General features: G+C 36.8%; 1 protein-coding gene across 1 annotated transcript in view; it reads left to right on the top strand.

Annotated features, from left to right (window-relative positions):
* KCNH8 (potassium channel, voltage gated eag related subfamily H, member 8) overlaps window positions 1–21,730 on the top strand; it is a 176,046-nt gene that overhangs the window by 104,649 nt on the left and 49,667 nt on the right. The window contains exons 6-7 of the mRNA XM_014937670.1: window positions 2,669–2,826; window positions 7,929–8,136. Of these exons, the coding sequence (XP_014793156.1) occupies window positions 2,669–2,826; window positions 7,929–8,136 (366 nt within the window). The remainder of the gene's footprint in view (window positions 1–2,668; window positions 2,827–7,928; window positions 8,137–21,730) is intronic.

Below are 21,730 nucleotides of genomic sequence, written 5' to 3'. Positions count from 1 at the left end.
TTAATGTTCTTTTAGTACCATAAGATGCTAAAATAAAATTCTGGAAATGAAAATTTGCTTTAATATAGACTAGTGGTAATCCATGCTCTTTCAATGAGGCAGCGTTTTCCATTGAGCTTTTACAACGTGTCCGGTTGTTTTATATCAAGTTGATTTACTCAGTTGAGATGAACCTGGTCAGACACTTTTTCTCTTGCTCTAATTTACAGTGTTCTCCTTTACTGTAAGTCTATGTGTTGGTTTTCCTCATTATACTATCAACATTGTTGAAAAGTGTCATTTCCAAAGCCTTTTTCATTCAGAAATAATGGCACAGAATTCAAAAAAACTGCAATAAAAAAGAGAGAAAACATGGGGAAAAGTGAAAAACAATGTTCTTGATGAATGGGAAAAATCAGGAAAGTTGAAAAACACCTATCAACCAGAATGTAATACAATCTGGCTCATTTAAAGAGAGTTGCATAAATGTTTACTTATTCCATTTTCAGTGTACATGTTCTTTATAGGCATAAAGTTTTCAAATTCTTCGTTTTCTTATAAAGCATAGGGGAAAAAACCTTTAATGCTAGTTTTTGCATTTTGCTGTCTAGGTTGTACAAAAGCTTGCAAATGGGACAAAGCTTACCCACTAATCTTTTTATGGCACTAGTGGTAGCAATGCTTTGTGTGTTGTATCCTGAAAAATCTGTCATTCGATTTTGCTGTCTGAGGGGAGTCGGTTCAGGCACGCTGATCTTTGCAGGTATTTCTCATACACTGAATGAAAAATGCAGGCTAAAAGTTATATCAGAAATTAGACATTCATTCTCATGTGTGTCTAGCAGGAAGTTCTCAGGCCCCAGAAACTGCCTACAAAAGCAAGAGCAGATGAATCTACTATTCCTACTAGTAATCCTACTATTACTCTCTTTTTAGTTTTAAGTTGATTTGCATTAAAACCTATTTACAATACTAGTACTGTTAGCATTCATTGTTTTAACTATGAAGAGACAAATGTTTAGATAACTTTAATTTTTAGGACTTCCAAACCTTTCTTTTTTTCCAGGAATGTCCTGATTTGGAACAGGTTTATATAGCACTCTAGAAACTAGCTATGAGGAACGGAAATATTTGCATCCAAACAGAAAACAAATTCCTTGAATAGAATGAAATAATTAAAATACTTATATTCTGTGTTTATTTCCGTTTGCAAAAGGCAAAGAGGTGGGCAAGAGGCTGAATTTCACTTGTAGGTGCTTCTGTTTGCCATTTCAACCTCCTCTTCCCCAGAGGCTACAAGAAACATCTCTTTGGGCAGCAAACACCTCCCAAACATCTGCACACTCCATGCTGTATATGGTGTGGAGCCAACTCCCAGGAGCTCCTGCTGCCACCTCCCTACAAGAGCAATGCGTAGAAGAGGCCACTGAAAGTGTATCTTCTTGTGCATCATATAGCAGAGAGAAGGGAGTCAGTGCTGCCACTGCTGCCATAAACAGAGGTAGAGAGCACAGGGAACGCCGTTCCCTCCTTGGAAAACATAAGAATAGGCTACCTATATCACAAATATCACAGCTGACAAGTCTATTACACACTGGTCTAGTATCTAGGAAGCTGCTTCCCATAACCTGGACATTAAAGAGAATCCACTGGCTTTCAGGCTGCCAAGACTATCACCCTGCAGTTGTTATTTTTTAATGAGAAAAAAAGTCAATCACACTCTGAATGTCTTCCTAACACTTGGGACCACTTCTTTCTCTTTTATGAAATGGTCTTCAACATGAGGCATTACAATTTGCAAGGCAGCAGGCTAATTATCTTGCTCTAAAACACCAGCCTTGATGGCTGGCTGCACTCTTTTCTGACATTGTAAAAATTATACAAGTAGTTCTCACTAATGTTGGTAGAAACTGGGTGCATAGCTCCAGGACAGATTAGAGTCTTTGTCTTGTAGGACATGAAAATAATTGAGACTGTTGTCAAGACCTGAACTTTTCTTTGAGTGTTAATGTGTTTTGGCAAGAGACGTCAAAACTATAGCTCATATTGAAAGACACTCATCCTGGAATGTTAGATAGGAACATGCAAAATGCACAAGCCACCAAGAAATTCGTGTCTCCACCATAGCCTAAAAGCCATTTTTTTCAAGTGAGTTCAGCATTTTTCTGTTGATAAACACGTGGTTATCCTTGAGGATGACATTTGTTCTCTGTGCTGGACAGTTATCACTATAAGAAAGTTTCAGTGACACCATTTAAATAAAATAATTAATGATTTTTTATCTCAAAAGAAACGTAAGTGTGGTGGGGATTTTGCACAACAATCATATTCTCATTTTTAATTAAGAAAAATAGTGTATCAATATTTGGTATTGCTTAAAGGGCAATATGGGTTGGAGTTTTTTTTTTAATTCAAGCTCCCTTTGAAATCAGTGAGTTTTAAATGTTTTAAACATTCTTTTTACTCTTTAAAAAGAATACTTTTGTGTATCAATTGGTTTAACTCTATGTATGTGGTTCTCTTACCACCATATTTCATTTTTTTCTGTATTAGATTCATTAGATTCCTTATCTGATTTTTGCCATGGAGAGGAGAAACAATCTGTGTTATGGTGTTGTGGTGGATAACATGGGTGTTATCCCGAGGAATCAAGAAATCACTCTGATTCTGTTTATTCTTTGTCAAGCAGATATTATTTTAAATTTCCGAACAACATATGTCAGCAAGTCTGGCCAAGTTATATTTGAAGCAAGATCTATTTGTATCCACTACGTGACTACCTGGTTTATCATTGATTTAATTGCTGCACTTCCTTTTGATCTCCTTTATGCTTTCAACGTCACTGTGGTAAGTACTAACCTGTCTTTTTTAATTGTTATTTAAGAGGGGTTTGTTGGTTGTTTTTTGGTTTTTTGTTTTTTTTTTTTTTAACAGATCCGGAGACTAAAACTGAATGAACTAAAATACCTAAAATACCTTGGTATTTTTTTCAGATTTGTAGTGTATTTTCATACTGGATGGTGAAGAAAGGAATACAATGTAACTGTACATGTTGATTAGAAGTGTTACAGGATTGGGTGTCATAGTGGCCATTCATTATTATGAAAGACACATAAATACCATCTTTTTTAAATTCATTTGTCCTTGACTTGTAAAGAGCTGTAGCTATGTTAGCTTCATATTTTCTTATTGTACTCAAATACATGTCCCTATGCCTTTTGCTCTCTTATGCTGCATAAATTCAATTAATTTTTCAGGACTCATAAATTGTTACTGTGGTAAAGTAAATCATTGCTATGGTCAGCATTCTTCACTCAGCTGGGAATCTTCTTTCCCTTAACCTGTGTATTTTAGTGCAAAAATTACAACATGATTATGAATTTTTTGTGTGTTCTAATATCAATTACTTACAATTGTCATTAACTTTGGTTTCAAATCATCTTTTTTAGGAATATAATGACAAAATACTTAAGCCACTTTGAAAAAGGTGTGGATCTAATGTTGTTGATGTCACAATCTGATGGGTTGCATTTACATTGGTTTACTTATGCTAGAACAATAGTTTTTCTTCTGATAGCCCTGTTAGATTTAAAAGAGTAAGAATCTACTTAGTGAAAAACCAAAAAACAAACAGAAAAAAACCAGCGCCCTCCCCCTCCAAATCAGAAAGTTTAATTTTGGAAAAAAAAATGTTGGCAGAGGTTTCTCAATTTTGTGGATTTTTCACATAAGAGACTTAGGCTTTTAAGCTGTCCACTTTCTAATTCTCAGAATTTTGATCTTTTGTGAACAGATGCACTCAATCTCATTTTCATTAAATGTGAGTTACAGACAAGTACATAGATGATAGGATAGACACATGTCAGAAAAAAACAGAACACTGGACAGCAAGCCTCCCATGTAAAGTATCCTATTTGGTTTTATCATCTAGTTCCATTTCCTTTGGGGATCTCCATTTGCAATCCATTTGTTGCATTAGGAACTGTCAATCTGATGACAGTACAGTAGCTTTTAAAACCAGACTGTTAATAGTTCCACATTTTTAAATCACTTTTTTTTTATAACCAGTGGGTTACAAGAGCCCAAACCATGACAGTAATCTATTTAAATACATTCCTATCTCAGTTTATCCCTTACGTTAAAACCAAACAGCCAGCATAACTATGTTGCTTTAATTTCCATTAAGAATTTTTCATTGAATGAATCAAGTATGATCTTTTCCTTCAAGAGAAAATTAAAATAAAATGAAATTGACTTTTTTTTTCCATTGGAAAGACCAATATGCTTTCCATACTGAATTCTGGAAAATAAACTATAATTCAATAATTATTTCTACAGTTAAAACGTCACAAAATTAAAAATGCTACTAGAATATTATTAATAAACATCTCCTATCTGTTGTACTTTTAAACTTTTTTTTACCCTAATAAGATCACTAATATGGTGACTAGGAATATCCAGGGACATTGAAATGTTCCTCCATTAGTAGTGGATCCTTAATGAGATAATTAATGATAGATGAAGTGCTAACACTAAGCCCCAAGTAATAAACAATATATAGCCATGTTGATCTCATAATTGAAATTGACTGGCAGACAGCTCCCTGCACGCTCCAAGAGATAAATACCTTGTTAAAAGTTTTCACAAGCTCCAATCTGCTTCCTTCATTTGTTTTGGCCCAAATTTGGTAGCTCGCTGCAATATGGTAAAGACTGCTACACGGCAGAGAGTCAACGGCCAACCTTCTTTTCTCTCTGGTAACCGAGAGCAAATCCAGAATTCAGGAGTCTGCACCCCACATTCACCCCAGCAAACTTGGTCAGTTTGTTCTCCATATGATTCCTCCATGGGAACACAGTGCCTTACTAGATTATATTTCTTATCATGCCAAGACTTGGCAACTGTTAATATAATCCTCAAGACAAAAATTACTATCAAGTGTTTCAAGAGCGGGGGGAGGTGTTAACCACATTCCACTGTTTTCAGACTTTATGATTTAATAAGCCATTTCCTCATGTCTGTTCTCAGATTTTCACTTCATCGACTCTCAGATGTTGCCTCAACAGAACGGTGAGAAGGGGCATCAGGCATCACTCCTTTGCTGTTCAGGCCCTGTCACAAAGGCCAAACCTTTAGGGATGCTCTAAATTCTGCGAGCTATAGGTATAGTGCCATACATACTTATGTATGTATGGCACATAAATGTCATCTTCCAGTTGGAGATTTGTGGATTTAGAATGCGTGAAAAAGCTGTGATCTCTCACCACCCTTGGAGATATTTTGAAAGAAAAAAAATGAAGCTGTATGAGTTGGCACTACCATGTGACTCTTTGGAGGTCTGAGACCTCAGGCACGTTCCTGCCTAATGACCCAAGCTCCTTCCATCCTTGTATTCATGTGACATAAAGGATCCCTTAATCTGTGGAAATGTGGTCCAAAATGCTGTCCAAGTAAAAAACAGGCCATTAAGAACTAATTATAATGATTGAGTTTGTTCCTCTCTGAGTAACTATTGGTGGTTATAGAGCAAAAGTATAATTTTTTTGAGGAAGACCAACTAACCAAGCAGAAAAAAAGGATTAAAGATCCTTGCCAATAGTAATTTCTTAAAATGTATCATGTTTCCTACTAATTCCTTTTTGCCTTAGGAGATGATTCTTCCAAGCAGAGAATTTCATCATTTCAGTTTGTAGCAATTTTATTTCTCAGTTTTTCTCAGTACTATGCTATGATTGAATTTGTGTTAGTTTTAGGTAAAATTCTGTCTTTATCATTTTGACAGAAAAAGGTTAACCCAGCTAGTCTAAAATGATTAACTAAATGGAAAATTTAGATGGTTTTATATCTGTGGGCAAAGCAAAATCTACACAGGCACAAGCATGAGTGCTGACTCCTCATTTTGTCTTTCTAAATTTGTGACACAGAAAAGAAAGCTGCCTGATGGCATTTCAGGTCTTCCAATGACAGATTGGACACAATACAAGAAGAGTGTTTGGCATGACTAATGAGAAAATTTGGAGTAATTACATATGATTAATTACATCTGTCTTCAAATTTTTGCAGAAATTATTGTGAAATAAGATGATCTTTAGTCCTGAAATTGAAACATCTCCACTTTAAAAAGAATATTAGATATCTTATTCACTGTTTTATATCTTTCAGTGTTCTGTAACTTCATAAAAATGGTGAGAATTTAGTCACAAGTGATAACTGGCAGGGCACACTTATTGTCACAGCCCTTTTGAAATTTCTTATTTGTAAGAATCTAATAAAAAAATAAATTCACCTAAGTTATTATTTGGTTGTGATGTGGTAGAACATAGGTAGCCATGTAAAGGTGAAGGCTCCAATGTGAAGGCAATAGTACATACACAGTCATTATATATATGTTTATATTACTGCAAGACCTTGAAGAGTGAGTTGTGGTAGGAATCCCGTTATGTTAAGAGTGCAACAAAGCCGTGTTTGGTTCAAACAAGCTGATGAGAAAGAAGATAAGGAGACTTTGGCAAATGAATTACCACAGAAAAAGAGGCAGTTGGTACAGTGGCATGACATTCAATTAGAATAATTATATTTTAATAGTTGTATGATTATATTAATGCAAGCAAGGCAATTCCTTTAAATATTTTTCAGCCCTCTGACCCACACTTGCAGATATTCTTGTTTTTAACGCCACAGACATAATAATTTCACTGACTTATTGTAGATGACATAAGATGGATAAAAGAAATGCAAGAAGACCATGTGATTGTTTGTATGCTCTAATAAGATCTTATTCCTGACAGCAGTGAACTTCAAAGTATTTTTTAAAAAGAGTCATGTTTTTGTTGATTTTCTTTTTTCCTCTGCTATGTACACGAAAAAAAGGTGAAAAAAAAGTGAAAAAAAAAGTGAAATAATGGGCAGTAAATATTGCATGAAGAAGCTCATGGGAGAGTTACTTATGCACTATCAAAACTGTAGTAGCAAAAAAAAAAAATGTTTGTAGATTTTGTATTTTCTTTTTTACAGGTTTCCCACCTACTTAATTCCTGAGACTGGAATAAAATCAATGAATTTTTAAGTCTTCATGAATAAATATGAAATACCCCGTGTTACAGAATTTATCAGTTAGCCGGGACCTAGCTCTTAGCAAATGCACACCTATAAAATTAAGATTTCAGATTATTAGTTTTGGTGACAGAAACAAAAAGGCTTAACTTCAGGTTATTCTGGATTAGCAAAGGAAAAGGATGTTGACCAAGCTGTGCTTTTAGACCTTCTTTTCAGAGAGCTCATTACGGTGTTCTGGGAAGGCTGTGGGAAGGCATGTAAGGTTTGATGCCATTTTTCTAGCTGATGCGTGTATCCTGTATCAGCCAGGTACCTAGTAGGCATTAATCCTAATGTCTCATTAATGAAGGGGAAAAAGAATCTGACTGTTAATGAAAACTATACCTATTTAATCTTCAAAAAATTAAATTAAAAATACTTAGGAACTTAATCTGCATATTGCTTGTTAAATCTACCCAACAGCTGAAACATGAGCCAAGTATATTCCATGCAAAACTGGGAGCTGTGCACAGTCTGGTGTGGATGTAGGTTGGAGGATGCTCGGGAGGGGAATAGGGTCATCCAGGAATTGCTTGCTTTGTGAATTGCTGCATCTCCTCTGAGGCCAGAGCCCATATATTTCATAAACTGATGTACGCCTAGGGTGCTGAGCACGCTTGCCACATGTACTTGAAAGTCAATAATATTTTAGGTAAAGCAATTTAAACAGTAGCATTAGAAGTTTTAACACGAGTTTCTTCAGACCCCAACTTAATACAGTGCAGTAAACAACTATGTAACTGAATGAAGAGTGGGCAAAAATTCACAGAGCTTTAGAAGCTTTCATCGAAGCAAGAGAGCTGTGTGGCAGAAATCAACCGCTGACAGGTTGTTTTCTCTCCCTGTGCTCCCAGGTTTCTCTTGTCCACCTCCTAAAGACAGTGAGGTTGCTGCGCCTCTTGCGTCTCCTTCAGAAGTTGGATCGTTACTCCCAGCACAGCACAATTGTTCTCACACTTCTCATGTCCATGTTTGCCTTGCTTGCTCACTGGATGGCCTGCATTTGGTACGTCATAGGGAAAAGAGAGATGGAGCAGAATAACCCTCTTACCTGGGACATAGGTAAGTTCTTCTTTCCACATACACATGTATATAGATATGTATATGTATGGGCACGTGTGTATACATGCACATATATGTATGTAAATATATAAAAGTACATGTATAAGTCATTCAATATTTCCTTTTTTGTTTAGTCTTATACAATTATTTAATGTTGTTTGTAGAGAAAAGGAAGAGATTGCTACTCTGAACTTGAGGTCAATGTGAAAAAGAGGGTTAAAATCAGAAGAAAATGGGGAAAGTAGAAAATGAGATTTTTAAGAGTGATTCAATGTTTGGAAAATTGAAGATCTGGATAGGAAAGGGCTATATACACTGTGTAGAAGAGTTGTCCTGTTTTTGCAAATTATGCAAATTCTTCAACAGAGGCATTGCCTTGAGTGAGCTGATTATTCCTCACTATACATTGAAACACGCCCTGAAACGCCTTCAAGTTAAAAACTCCCTTTGGAAATATTGTCTAGCTGATTTATAGGCTTTGCTTTTTTTTGCACAGCAGATGGGGTGTTTATCAGTGGAGAAATGGTTTTGAAATGCTTAATTTTGGATCCAGTGTTTAGTTTCTACCCCAACCTTCATTCTGATTTCACTGAGCGCCCCAGATTGACTATTTCTATTTTAAGCTTCTCCTATTTTGTTTAAGGTTTATTGATACTTCTAAGGGTTGTACCCATGTATTGTAGTATAATGGGGGAACAACATACCTTGCATAGGAGCCTGGCATCTCCAGGTACTTGTACACTGTTGAAGGTGTGTTACCTACTGGTGCAACAGCTGATACTCCACATCTTCCCACGAGGGTCATTCTGGCTTTACTGTAGAGCTGCATTTCTTTTGCTGTTTTTCTCAGATGCCACATAAATATTAAGCATCCCTTTTTCTCCTTTTTGTTTCTGTTTCTTGTGTTCTATCTTTTTAATTCTACTTGTATTTACCTTTAGCCTAAATCTATTATGCATTCACTGAAGCAGGAGAGGAAACAAGACCAGCAATAAAATTAATTGGAAGGGGGAAGCCCTGCTAGTTTTCTTTATGCTGTTAGGTACTAAAGACATGATTAAAAAACATACAAATATTTTGGAATATGTAATTATCTGTGAGAGGAAAAGAATGCATGTATCTCTTCATAAACAAAGAGTATCTAATGGTGAGACAGTTTCCCAACAGAAAAAAAAATATTCAGTGGGGGAATGACGCAAACATCTGTGACCAAAGGCTCAGTACCATGCATTCAAACTGCAGTATGTCCTGTTCTTATCTCCTTTAATTTCTTTCTTCTCTCTTCACCCCATTACCATCTATATAAATACCATCTAATAACAGTAAGCCTGAAGGAAAAATTACAAGCATGTTATAGGTGCCTGACCTCAGATGAGGTGAGGATGCTGGGTCAGGAAGAGGAAAAGAAGAAAGAAAGTCCAATAAATACATCTCTCCAGATTGTCCACAGGTTACTGAAAGCTTTGTGGAGTCTTTTTATTCTTCTAGTTGGTTGTTTATTTCTCCTTCCCTTTGTAAACCAGGTCTGTGACCTGCTGCTGAACTCCTCATGGAGTGCCAACCTCTCAAAGACTGCAGCTGTAGGGGAGAATACACAAAGAAAGCCCACTGTGCACAAATTGGTCAAATACTGCTAACAGAAAAACAAATACAGATAATAATAGTAATAATAATAAAAAGAAGAGCCTCTCTGGCAGGAAGAAGCTATGAAGACGCAGTTTATGTAGGCCACAAATGATGGCTGATTTCAAAGCATTCATTGCAGTCCCAGTGATGAGGATGTGCTGCATCCTTGCTCCCCAGTGGGGCTGCTGGCCGTGCTCCCCGTGCAGCCTGTCCCTCTCCCTTTTCCCCGAGCTGAGGCCGCATTCAGGAAATTCTCTTCATTATCCCTGGGGCTCTTGGCATTATTGCTCTGAAAACATTAACTTTCACCCCTCAGTTTTGTCTTCTCTTGGGCAATGGCAGTAATAAGCAAACATCCCAACAGCCTCATTAGAACAAATCCCTGTTTAACTAGAACAGAGCCATTTCACGGAAGTCTTATCCCATCTTCTACCAGGTTTCCTAGGCAGGAGCTGCTCCTTAAAAGCCTCTCACCACTGGCTCATCTCAACATGAGACCTGGTGACCTTCCCTGGACAGCTGCAGGCAATGCATCTCCCCAGGGATGAGACAGGACACTTCTTAGTGACAAAAGGGTTTCTCTGTTGAGCTTACAGCCTGTTGTCATTTTGTGTTTTTTCTAAGAGTGTGGTTTTGCATTTTTGTCTGGAAAGATATGCTTCTACCTTCATGAATAGTCTCTAAAATATTTAGATGCTATAAATGTATAATAAAAATTATACAGCAGTGACTTCAGCAAAGCTCCTACAGATATTAGTTCTGTGTCTGTCAGAATGGTTATTTCTAAGTTCTTTCTAGCACTGTTAAATATTTTATGGCTTTGGAGATTTTTTTGGGAATTTTTTTGTTTTGTTTTGTTTTTTTAGGGGAAACATCTTAAAAATGTTAACATATTAGAAATTTATTTTTAAAAAAAAAAGCTTAGAAAACTCCAGATGCTTGGCACGAAGCCACTATTTTGCAAAGACCATTTCAACTGATAAAATTTCTGTTTAAGCTTTTGTGTCACGTATATGAGCAGAAAAATAAGACTATGTAATTTCTTCAATCAGTGCAAATTCTGTTGTTCTCCACATGCAAACTACTTGCTGGTGAAACACAATGAAGTTTAGTCTTGGCCCTCTGCTATAATTTTTGCTGCTCTGATGATACACAGCTGATCCTGTGTAGCCAGCCTTTCTTTTCACCTTAAGAAAACTTCAAATGACCAATCTGTTAAACCTCACAGCATCCAGGTAGGTGATATATTGAGGAGAGAATGGTAGGTGTGATTTAGAGCATGAGTGACTAAGCAAAGTTAAATGAGATCTGGAGATCATAATAAATCACAAACAAATAACACACACAGGAGAGATCTTGCTTGGGGTATAATAAAGGTAGTGTTATTGTAAGACATTGAGGATATTCTGTTCTGCTGCATAAAGGCCTCAACTGGAATTTTTTGTACCATTTTGGAGAGCATGTAAAAGATTTCTTACTGCAGGCAAAGCAGTATAATATTGTTAGTCTTGTATTTACAGGTGTTAATTTTTAAAATTTTAATTTTATTACATTAATATAAAAACTGGAAACTCAAGTTTCCAACAGTAAGTCTTATACAAAGTTCATTCCAGGCCTTAGGAGGCTTTCTAATTGGTAGAATTAATATATACAATGCAAAAAATATAATTCCTATACTTTTTTATTAAAATGAATGTGTCTCTCCATTGGAAAGTATGCTTTTTATTCTTCACTGGAGTGTCTCGGGTGTTGTCCACCTGAAAAACTGGTAGCCTGGGTATGGATGCTGCAATGCATGCACCACCTGAAATACAGGGACAGGTTTGTTCTAAGAAAGGAAAACTGCACCTGAAAGAAAAAGGTTTCTTTGCTTTTTGTTTGCTTCTGGTTTTGGGGGGAGAGGCAGAGGGAGAAAAAAGCTGTTAGCAACTTCCTTACTCCATTTAACGCTTCCTCAGAAAGTCTGCAGCACAGATTTCAAGACTAAGGTTTTGCTAACACTTAGAGCAAACATATTAAAGCTGCAGTACTGATAACATCATACTTTGGACCTTGCTGTGCCATCAGATATGCACCATAGCCCAGATCTCACAACATTGACTTTAGTGGGAGTAGCATTTGCTTCTGTGTATCTATTTCTCTGGGTAATTTAAACAAATGAGGTGCTTAATTTGCATTTGGATTGGGGCAATGGGAGTGATAAAGCTCTCCCTATGAAAATACCCAGAACTGAAAAGTGTATTTGCTTTGTTCTTGCTGGGCCTAATTATAAGCCTTTATTTTATTTTTTGTCCTTGTTCAGACAACATTCTCATTGCAAATAGCTTATAAACATGGTTACATTAATAAATTTAGACACATAGTTGCACAATGAGAAAGATGTAGTATCTGGGAATATTATTCATGAACCGTCATAACGTGGTGGCATTGGAGTATATACCAGTGTAGTATAATGTTAAAATCTGGATCTCTTGCTTAGCTCTAGTATTGCTATTTTAATGGATTACATGAAGTATTTGGACTTCATGTAAGTCCAAATACTGTTGGGCACTGTTTTCAGGTGCTAGAAACCTTTAACTCAGCAAGTTCTTCCATCTCAGGAAGCACTTGCTCCACGTGCAGCAGCTTGACTCTAATGTCTGACAAAACTGTGAGTCCTGGACTGGTCATTCCCACCCGTCTGAGACAGTTGTACACTCCTTGTCCTGCTTTTCCCTTCTAGCATTTTCAGATTCTTGTTACATTCCACCTTGTTCCCCTCATTTGTTCTCATTGGTGAAACAGATACTTCCCTGAGACATGGCGTGATTTTCAGCAACCTGTAAAAGTAAGATTAATTTTCTGTTAGCTGATATGGAGTAGAGGTTGGACTGTGTTGTGGTTCCTGGCTGATCCTACCACTCGAATTCCATTGACTTCAACGCGTTGGCTCTCATTTCTATAGGTTTAACTGGTATCAGATTTAGGGATAGGTTCTTTCTTTGCTGTCTGCTGTTTTGAATTAGTATATACCACACTATTCCCCTTCAAGTTCTTATCAAATATGAGAAATGGCTTTTTGATCTGTCTCTATGGGAAACAGATAATATTGAAAATGTTTCTTGTTGCTAAAGGCATTCATTCTGTGGGAACTATATGAGCTGTTAAAACTCAGCTGTCTTGAGTGTAGTGAGGAGATTAGGAGAAGGCCAAGAGTCAGGATGCTGGTTCCCTTAGATAGTCTAAGCTGTCAGATACAATTTGTGTAATTGTCTTGGAAAAAAATCCTTCCTGTCCACCAGAAAATCAGCTGCAACTTTATATTAGTCCACCCACAGTACTACTTACAACATTCTGGCTATAGAGGAGTTGTTATCAAAGCAAAATTAAAAAAAAAAACAAAACCAAAAAAACCCCAAACACGCACACACTAAAATAACCACCACACAACAAAAAAAACCCCCATGATTTTATAAAAAATAAAATATATGTGTTTACTTTGGGACAAGCTTACAAATCAAGTCTGTAAAGGTTATTCTTCAGTTATTTAAATCTTTATTTCAATAAAATACCTTTACTCTCATCTCAGGATTTTACTCATTTTCTATTAGTTTTATAATTTACAGCACTTCTGAAAAACAGAACTCAGTCATGACTGAACCACTGTACATTTTTTTTATCACACACTTGCAGTCAGAGCCTTTAAAGGGACTTGGATGCCTGGCTCCCAGTGAAGGATTTATACCCTGAAGTAGCTCTCAGGGCAATGGGTGGCAGATGTAGGTGCAGAACGGGGTGCGTAGCACCTGAAAGGAACTAGCAGGAAACACTGAAAATAGGGTTTTGCGGTTAGGCCCTTTCACTCGAGGTTTATATGATTCATGTTGGGCTGCAGGGAAGTTATAAGTCCTTTTCACAGGTACTGAAGGACATGTATGTTTCATGTAACAGAATTTAACATAGAAATCCCTCAAATAGTGTTGATCCAAACTGGTAAATGTGGTAGTGTTGAGTTTTCTGAAAGTTTACCTGTTTGTTCAGTGCTAGACCTGTGCTAGTAAGGATTGCCCCTTTCTGCAGCAGTTCATGAGCTCCTCTGAGTCTGCACAAGCAGCTTGGGTTTGTCTCCCTCTGGAGCACAGAGGTGAAGTAGGTTGTTATGGAGAAAAACAAAACAAGAGGCCACTGATTTAATTTGGTCACAGAAGGAGGAAGAGGCATTGTTACTGAAATTCACTTTTCTTCAGCATGGGGTTCAGGCACTGGAACTTCTGTCTAAAGTACAGAAGATACAGGTACAGGGCTTTAAGGTACATATCCTTAAGAGAGCACCATAGCCTGGTATATGGGTTACTTCATTTGGCTTTCTTTCTGGGCAGTTCCCCTTCTTAAGCCGTGGTTGTTTTTTCCTTCACAAACTGATGTGATTTCCACAGAGGAATAGCCTGTGCCTGAGTGTCTACCCAGTCTGCAGTGTCCAGGTGAAGCTAAAGGTGAAGGTTTGAACTCTCCAAGGTTGAGGAGAACAGAGATCTGAAGTCTTTCAAGTTTCTTTTTGCTAATGAGGTATTGGGTGAAATGACAATCCACGTACTCTTTTGCAATTAAATTTGCTAGAGCTTATACTGTGGTGGGTGAGACAGGAAGAACAAGAGTTTACAACTACCTTCTCCATTGAGTCCTTCAGTGGATTTAGACACAGGGGCAAGGTGACTGAAGGATCCCCACTGGGTACAGATAGGAGAGATGCTGTGAGTGTCTTGGTCATACAAAGATGGTGGCACTTCTGGCCCAATGCAGAAGTTGGCTGATACGGACTGTCCAAAATGTAGGTGTCTAATGTCTTAGGTGAAAACTTTGTTACACTCTGAGCTTGGGCTCCTAAACTCTGTCCAAGTCCTTTGCATCTCCCCAGTAGCTTCAGTCTTACCAGAATTTTGTAAGTCAGCATCAAGCTGGAATATCCATTAGGAGAGTCATTGCCCTGGAACTCCCTCAAGTTTCAACAGCTTGGGAAGTTTTTGGTACTTGGTAGTTTTTTCCAAGCTTAGGCTAAGAAATCTGAGTTAGTCTTTGTTAATTTTCTTAAGATCACGAGATATTTTGCCAGGAATTCTGAAGCTGCAGTTTTAAGCATATCCTTGACAAGAGATACTTGTGGCATTGGTACATGTATTCATGTTAAAACTCAGGCTACCTTCCTTTCAGAAGAAAGACTGTTTTTGATAAGTGTATCTGCTAGTTCTTCCTCAAATAGCGTACGTTAGTGAGTTAGCACGTTTGTGGTGGTCTTGGACCCAGCAAAACCATGGAGTAAGTAATAGAAATAATTGGAAAAATCAGCATAATTACTCCCATTCTTGGTCAATATAATTTGTTAAAACAATAATTAGTTGACTCTGGACTCAGTATTCTTATATTGTATTAATCTTCATCATGTAGTGTAGAAGCAGGTGAATATTCATGTATCATGAAGTTTTTGCAAAGCAGTTTACTTAAATGGCTAGATATGACAAAAGAGTTGGTATGCAAGTTGGGATAGAGGCTTAGTTTTTATTTATTTTTTTATATATATTAATTGTCTTAACTATTAATGGTATGGGATCATTCCAGCTCTGTCTCAGTACAATGTTTCCTGCTGATAGAGAATTAATACATTTGGGTTTGAGTGTGACGTGAGCGGTTTTTATCAAATCCAAGTTTCAAAAAACAGAACAAAAAGTATAAAAAATAATGAGATTTTTAAATTGTGTAATTGTCAGTCTGCTTTTGAACCCTCTGGGATTCCTATTTTCAACATAGTCTCAGCACATTGGTGACCAGGAACTTAATTTCAAAAAATTATAAAAGGTGAGATTTTGTGTGCTCACAGATCTCCAGGTACTGGGACTGTCAGTTCCTGTACTAACAAAAGTACATGGGGTAAAATTGTAGAGTTAAGGAATAATCAGGTTTTGGACCCAGTTGATGTGCTTGGTGTGCATGCAGGTACAGGTACCTACTTCTGGATTCCAGACCTACCTTCTGGAGTTTGAGTCTGGACCTATGATAAAACAGCTTCTAGTGATTTCAACAAATGTTCAACTTATTATTAATGAACTACAAATGGAGTCTTGGGAAAGATAGCAGCTGGCACCCACTCTCACACTGCCAGGCAGGTTGCAAGGTTCAGCCCAGGTCCCCAGCACTCCCTGGTCTGTTTTGATCATGTCTGTCGAGCAGTTCAGATTGTTTGTTGCATTCATAGAACTAAGTGGATCCTCTTCACAGCCAGAGAGAGTACTTGTGAATTTCCAAGGCTGTTGGCCAAGAATATAAAATATTGGTCTAGTTTCACCCCTCCAAATGTTCACATCCATCAGGTTTGGGTTGGCATGTGTAGATTTATGAATCCTTGCAGGGGAGGAAACAACTTCATGCTGACTAAATTGCACAGGACATAATTCACTAGCCATGATTAGTTGTTCATTTTTATTTGTCATCTCTGTACCTGAATGTTTGACTTTAATCTCTCTTTCAGTCTGCTTGGTTATGTTTTTGATTGTAAGTAGTCTTAAATTTTTGTCATTGATAATAACAGAATAATATCAGAGACCATTACTTTGAACAATGGTCCTTTCTGTTTTTTAAGAGGCAACTTTAAGAAAAAGAATTTTAAAAAAATACAGTTGTGCCATGCATTAGTGCTGATATCTTCAATTTAGTAAAATGAATTATAATGCTCTGCTGTCCTGGGGTGTCTGTGTTGAAGGTCCATTGTTGTGGGGAATACACACACCTGTATACTCACCTGTTTATTTTGTATGTCGGGGGGGAATGAAAATTCATTTATAATTAATATAGGAAGGAAATGGTTGATGGTTACCACTTCTGAAGTGTTTTGTGGCATCAGTATTTAAGAGACGCAGCCAACAGGTTGTGTTATTTCTTGCAGCACTTACATGAAATAATTAGCCCCTGGATTGTGATACACAAGTAATAAATAGGAATAAACTAGACAACCAAAACAAGATGCTTTCTTTGAAGCTCTGAAACTTTTTAAAGTGTTCATCTCACAAATAATTACAAACAGCACTTGTTACGTTGAACATCCTTTGAAAAAGACAAGGATGTACCACAGTACTAAGTATTTTACAGTGATGATGATTTATTCTAAGGCAGTTGAAACAGAAATTTTAAACCCTGGGAGAGTACCTTCCACTAGAAAGCTTTTAAATATTTGCAAAGGTTTTTTTAATCCTTTTTTAAAACTTTTACTTAGTTTTTCTCCTCAGTAAAAATAACATTTTAATTGTGTGTACAATGTGTACATTTTCCATTAATTAATGTTTGAGGTTCAAAATTTCTAGTCATGTAAGAACTAAAATAGATAAATTCATTAAAATAATGAAGAAATTATAGTGAATAAATGTAATTACTTGTTTCAAAACAGCTAAAAAATACTTCTTTAAAATCTGCTGGATACCTTACCTGAATTATTGAAATAATTCTGGTGTGGGATACTATATATGAGGCCCAATTTGAAGAAGCTTACAGTGTGAATTATTTATGAAATATGACTTTTCTTTTAGCTGATTGGGTTACGCTTTCAAATAAGTATAACTAGGGGAGGGAAAGTTCATTTTTTTTGAAGAGGAAATCCTATTTGCAAATAATCATAGTTATGCCCAATTTTTAGTACAATACGAGCAGAGGCACATTGGTTTTCATTCACTTGTCAGTCTGTTAGAATAGACACAGAGAAATTTAACTTCTACGAGGCAGTTTTATATGCACAACTGTAATTAGCTGGACATGGTAAGACCTACACTTACAAAGGAAGGTCTTATAAAGACTTGCCTGAAAACCTGGCCCTACTTTTCTGCCTGTTTTATATGTAAAACATACTTTCTAGGAAAGGTTTTCTTTATTAACATCCCTCATTTTAGACCTGTGTATAGCAGACCATTTCAGGATTTAAAATATAAATTTAAATTTTGAAATATCCATAGAAATTAATTATGTGGAAATAATTCAATTTTGCATTTGAAAACCCGAACCACTGTTTTTGTGATGGAGCTGTGCCAAATCAAAATGTCATTTGCTGAACTGAACTGAAACTTTTCCTTCGCATTTAGCTTAATGTTAATTTCTGTTTCAGCTGCTTTGGGCCTTAGTAGGTTTTATTCTGCCATTCTTCCCTGCTGTTTTTTTTCTACAGGTTCAGTGCCTTGATTAAACTATATTTTCCTTTACATACCATACTTTGCCTTCTGATTGAACAATTTTAGCAATCTTAAAATACCCCAGGACTGACATACTCTATTGGATTTGCAGCCAAGAAAAAATAGGGATGAAAGTACCTTATTAAACAGAGTGTGAGGTTTTTATGTAGTCATTAATACATTTCCAAGATTTTTGTACCTAGGACAAAAATTTTAGACAATTTTTCAGTGAAAAGTAAAAATCTGGTGTGTGGATGAAGCCCCTGAGATTTGAGAAAGTTGAAAGTGTCCTGCTGTGTCTAACCTCAGATTGCCTACATATCGTTCATTAATTCCACAAAGCAGTTTTTATCTCAGTGGAAAAGCTGTATCTGGACCGATTTCTGCAGCCATAATAGAAAATTTCCAGTGCCACATGCAGGGGTAAAATCTGCTTAGTATACACCCCGTAAGAGGGAATAGTCCCAAGACATAAAATAACACCATGATCTTTCCACGTGGCTTCTGTAATGGGAATACCATAGAGTATGATTTATTGAAAGTTGCAAATAACGTGCATAAAAGCCTTGCTCAGTCAATTAGAAATTACATCAGAGTCTTTAACCCATAACGGCTGTACTTTGAATCAAAGAAATGTTGGCTGGAGGGAACCACGGGGGGTTTATTTAGTCCAGGCAGCTAGCTGAAACAGGACGATCCCCAGCAATAAATCAGCTTGCTCTATCCAAGCCCTGAAAACTAGCAAGGCTGGAGAGGCCTCTATCTCTTTGGGTAGCTTGTTCTAGGGTTCTGCTACCCTTCTTGGAGAGCTTTGTACCAGTTTGCTAAAACATTAATGTCTATTGCACATTGGTGTAATAGGATCTTTTGTTAGGATTTCTCAGAAATGGCTATGTCTGGTTCCAAAGCTCATGGCTTGGCTGTTCAAATTACAATGTCTCAATCCAGTTTAAACCTACAAAACCTTTGCTATATATTTTGAAATCTTTTCAGCAGCTGCTTCAATATTTGATTGGACTGGCTCTTTCAGCCCCATCACATAGGTAGAGATTCTATCGTGTTAGAATGCCATAATGCATTCCATAGACATGCCATAATGACTAAAATTGCTTTTCTTCTCTTCCGTAGCGCAAGCATGCCTTACTTTTTAGTCTAGAAACATCCTTTGTGTATATTCCTATTTTGTATTTATTTATCTTTTTTCCTGCCCTTTAACTGAGCAGGTGCTTGATAAAAGAAGGATTTTCCTGCTACCAGAGTAGAAAATAATTTCCATATAAAAATGAAGAAATTATTCTAGACTCTTTTCTTGCCAGACTTTCTTCCGTTGTCACATACCTTGGAAAATATTTGTGTTTCTTTTGTACTTTCAGGTGACAGTGCTTAAAGTTAACTAGTAACTACTTTTAGCAAAAGAAACAGATGTGGAGTTGTGAGAGTATGTCATGGCATTCTACAGTCTGTAAAGTTTTACACAAGCCAGATTCTGTAAAACTAATTATACCTAACTATTCTAAATAATTTGTCATTGTCAGATCTAATATAGATATAGATACAAATGCTAATGCTTAGGATTTCCTTATGTCACACACTTCAAAAGACCTGTCAGATCTGCAGACACAGATGTTTTATGTCAGTACTGCTGTCATTTACACCAACTTTAAATATGTAGTGTGCTCTCCCATTAAGACACTGGCTTTCTTCTTTATTTTTTATTCCTTTTATACATCAGGCCTTCATTACATTGCAAATTCTTGTTTTGTTATTATGTTAAGATACCATCTGGAATAAAATATACCCTGTTGTTGATTTTCCCCTGACAAAGCCAAATACGTTTGGGTCTCAACTTCATTGATTCAAATGACACATAGGAAAAAAAAATACACATTCAAAAATGTTATTTATATTGTAGATTCAAGGATTAGAAAATTAAGGCAAGGCAAGAGCGAATAAAGCGTTAATACTGTTTATTGTATGGCTGCCTGAACTGGGGCAGGGTCCTGGTCCAGAAAGCAATTCAGTGGCTCCTGAGGTAAGAACACGGAGGAAAAGATTTAGATGATATTGTGAAATCTACAGAGCAAGCAAGGAGAGGATTGCAGCGAGGGTTAGCATACTTAGCTGTTATCTAGGCTGTTACCTAGTTAGTTCTTCTATTAGTGTAGAAGACAAGGAGAAATGGATGTCATGTAGACTGCAACAGTCTATACTGACCCAAACTGAACTCTGTCCTATCATCCCCTGTGTGATTACACGGGGCAGGCAGGTGAAAACCAGCATGGTTTTGTTGCAATTCTGCCATTACTCTTTCATTTGTAGTTAGACCTACTAAGGGAAATAGCTTCTGTGCTGAGGCATCCTCCCCTGTTCTACAAAGATGGGAGGCTGCCTTTGAACAGGTAAAAGCTGCTGAAAATTGCCTTGATTGCTGGAGCGGGGGAGTCGGCAGGAGCAGGGAAGGTATTGACTCTCAGGGACCACCTATTGCATTACTCAGCTTTGAGAAGCAGAGAGGAGTCGAGAAGGAAACAGCCCCACTCTTGCAGATTGCTGGAGGTTAAACAGGCAGTACGAAAATATGCGTAGCATATTTCACTGCTTTTATAAAACATATAGTCCTCTTGAGATCTTGCCGTTGCAAATAATTAGTATTTTGTTTTACAGAGATTTTAAGATATTGATTACCACTGTCATTGCTCCCAGGAGAATCTGTTTACAGATTCAGAGTCAGGACTGTTAACATACTCACTGTTAGGACTGAGAAATTGCCATGTAAATAAAGTACTGAAAGACTAGCATTAATTTCTCTGATGGTGAGACCCGAGCAGGTGAGAACATCAGGGCAGAGGTCAGATTACCCACTGTGCCACACTGCACACATACAAACCCAAAGTTTTGCTAGCAGCCTTAAAACTGACATTCTTCAAGGTTTTGTTTTGTGGGATTTTCTTTTTTGTGCATTTTGACAATTTCATTGTTTCATTGTAATGTAATCTGTATGGCTTATGGAGGAGGGTACTTATTTCTTAAAAAAGACAGGGATGTATCACCTGTAGTGGCTTAAACCCATTTCGTCATGTTTTGGACTCCAAACAGTTAAAACTGCAAAGCAGGTTTGTAACAATTCAGCTGATAAAAAAAAAAAGTCATTACCATTAATTTTATTGCAACAGTACCTGGGATCCTAGTTATGGGTCAAGACCCTCTTGTCTCCATTGCTGAATTAACACAGGATAAAAAGGTTGCTCTTGCCCAAAAGGGTATTGCACTCTAAACAGAAGATAAGAAAGGCTCTAAGAGATGGGTATGCACTACTGGAGCACAGGGAAGCAAAGAGGGCAAAGACAGACATGCTCTTTGCTCTGAATGGACTAGAAGCACTAATGTTTCTAAATCCAAGTTTAGCTGCAAGGCATTTGATAGCCTGGAAAAGGACAGTAACAGCCAGTGTGCCTAGGGAGTTGTAATGTTAAATGCTGAGACTCTTTGTGAAGTGACAGTGTGACCATCTCCTTAAAGGAAGTGATTTGCAAATGATTTATATATTTCTAATGATATGTTTGCAATTTTATTTCTTAAATTAGCTCTATGTTTAGACTTGCATGTTGTAATCTAAAAGTTAGCTGAACATTATAAAATATTACAAAAAAGCAATTAGTTTACTTATGTTATTAATCTCTCTTAGTTAAGAACCCCCAAAAAATCATTTGGGGTTTTTTTTTTTTTTTTTTTTTTTGGGGGGGGGGCAAAAACGGAAAATTTAAAAAAAAAAATTAAAAGGATTT

The sequence above is a fragment of the Calidris pugnax genome, unplaced genomic scaffold (assembly GCF_001431845.1).
Source record: "Calidris pugnax isolate Ruff unplaced genomic scaffold, ASM143184v1 scaffold11, whole genome shotgun sequence".
Classification (NCBI taxonomy): domain Eukaryota; kingdom Metazoa; phylum Chordata; class Aves; order Charadriiformes; family Scolopacidae; genus Calidris; species Calidris pugnax.
Note: the sequence above shows the minus strand (reverse complement) of the source record. Positions and strands in the feature narration are given on the sequence as shown.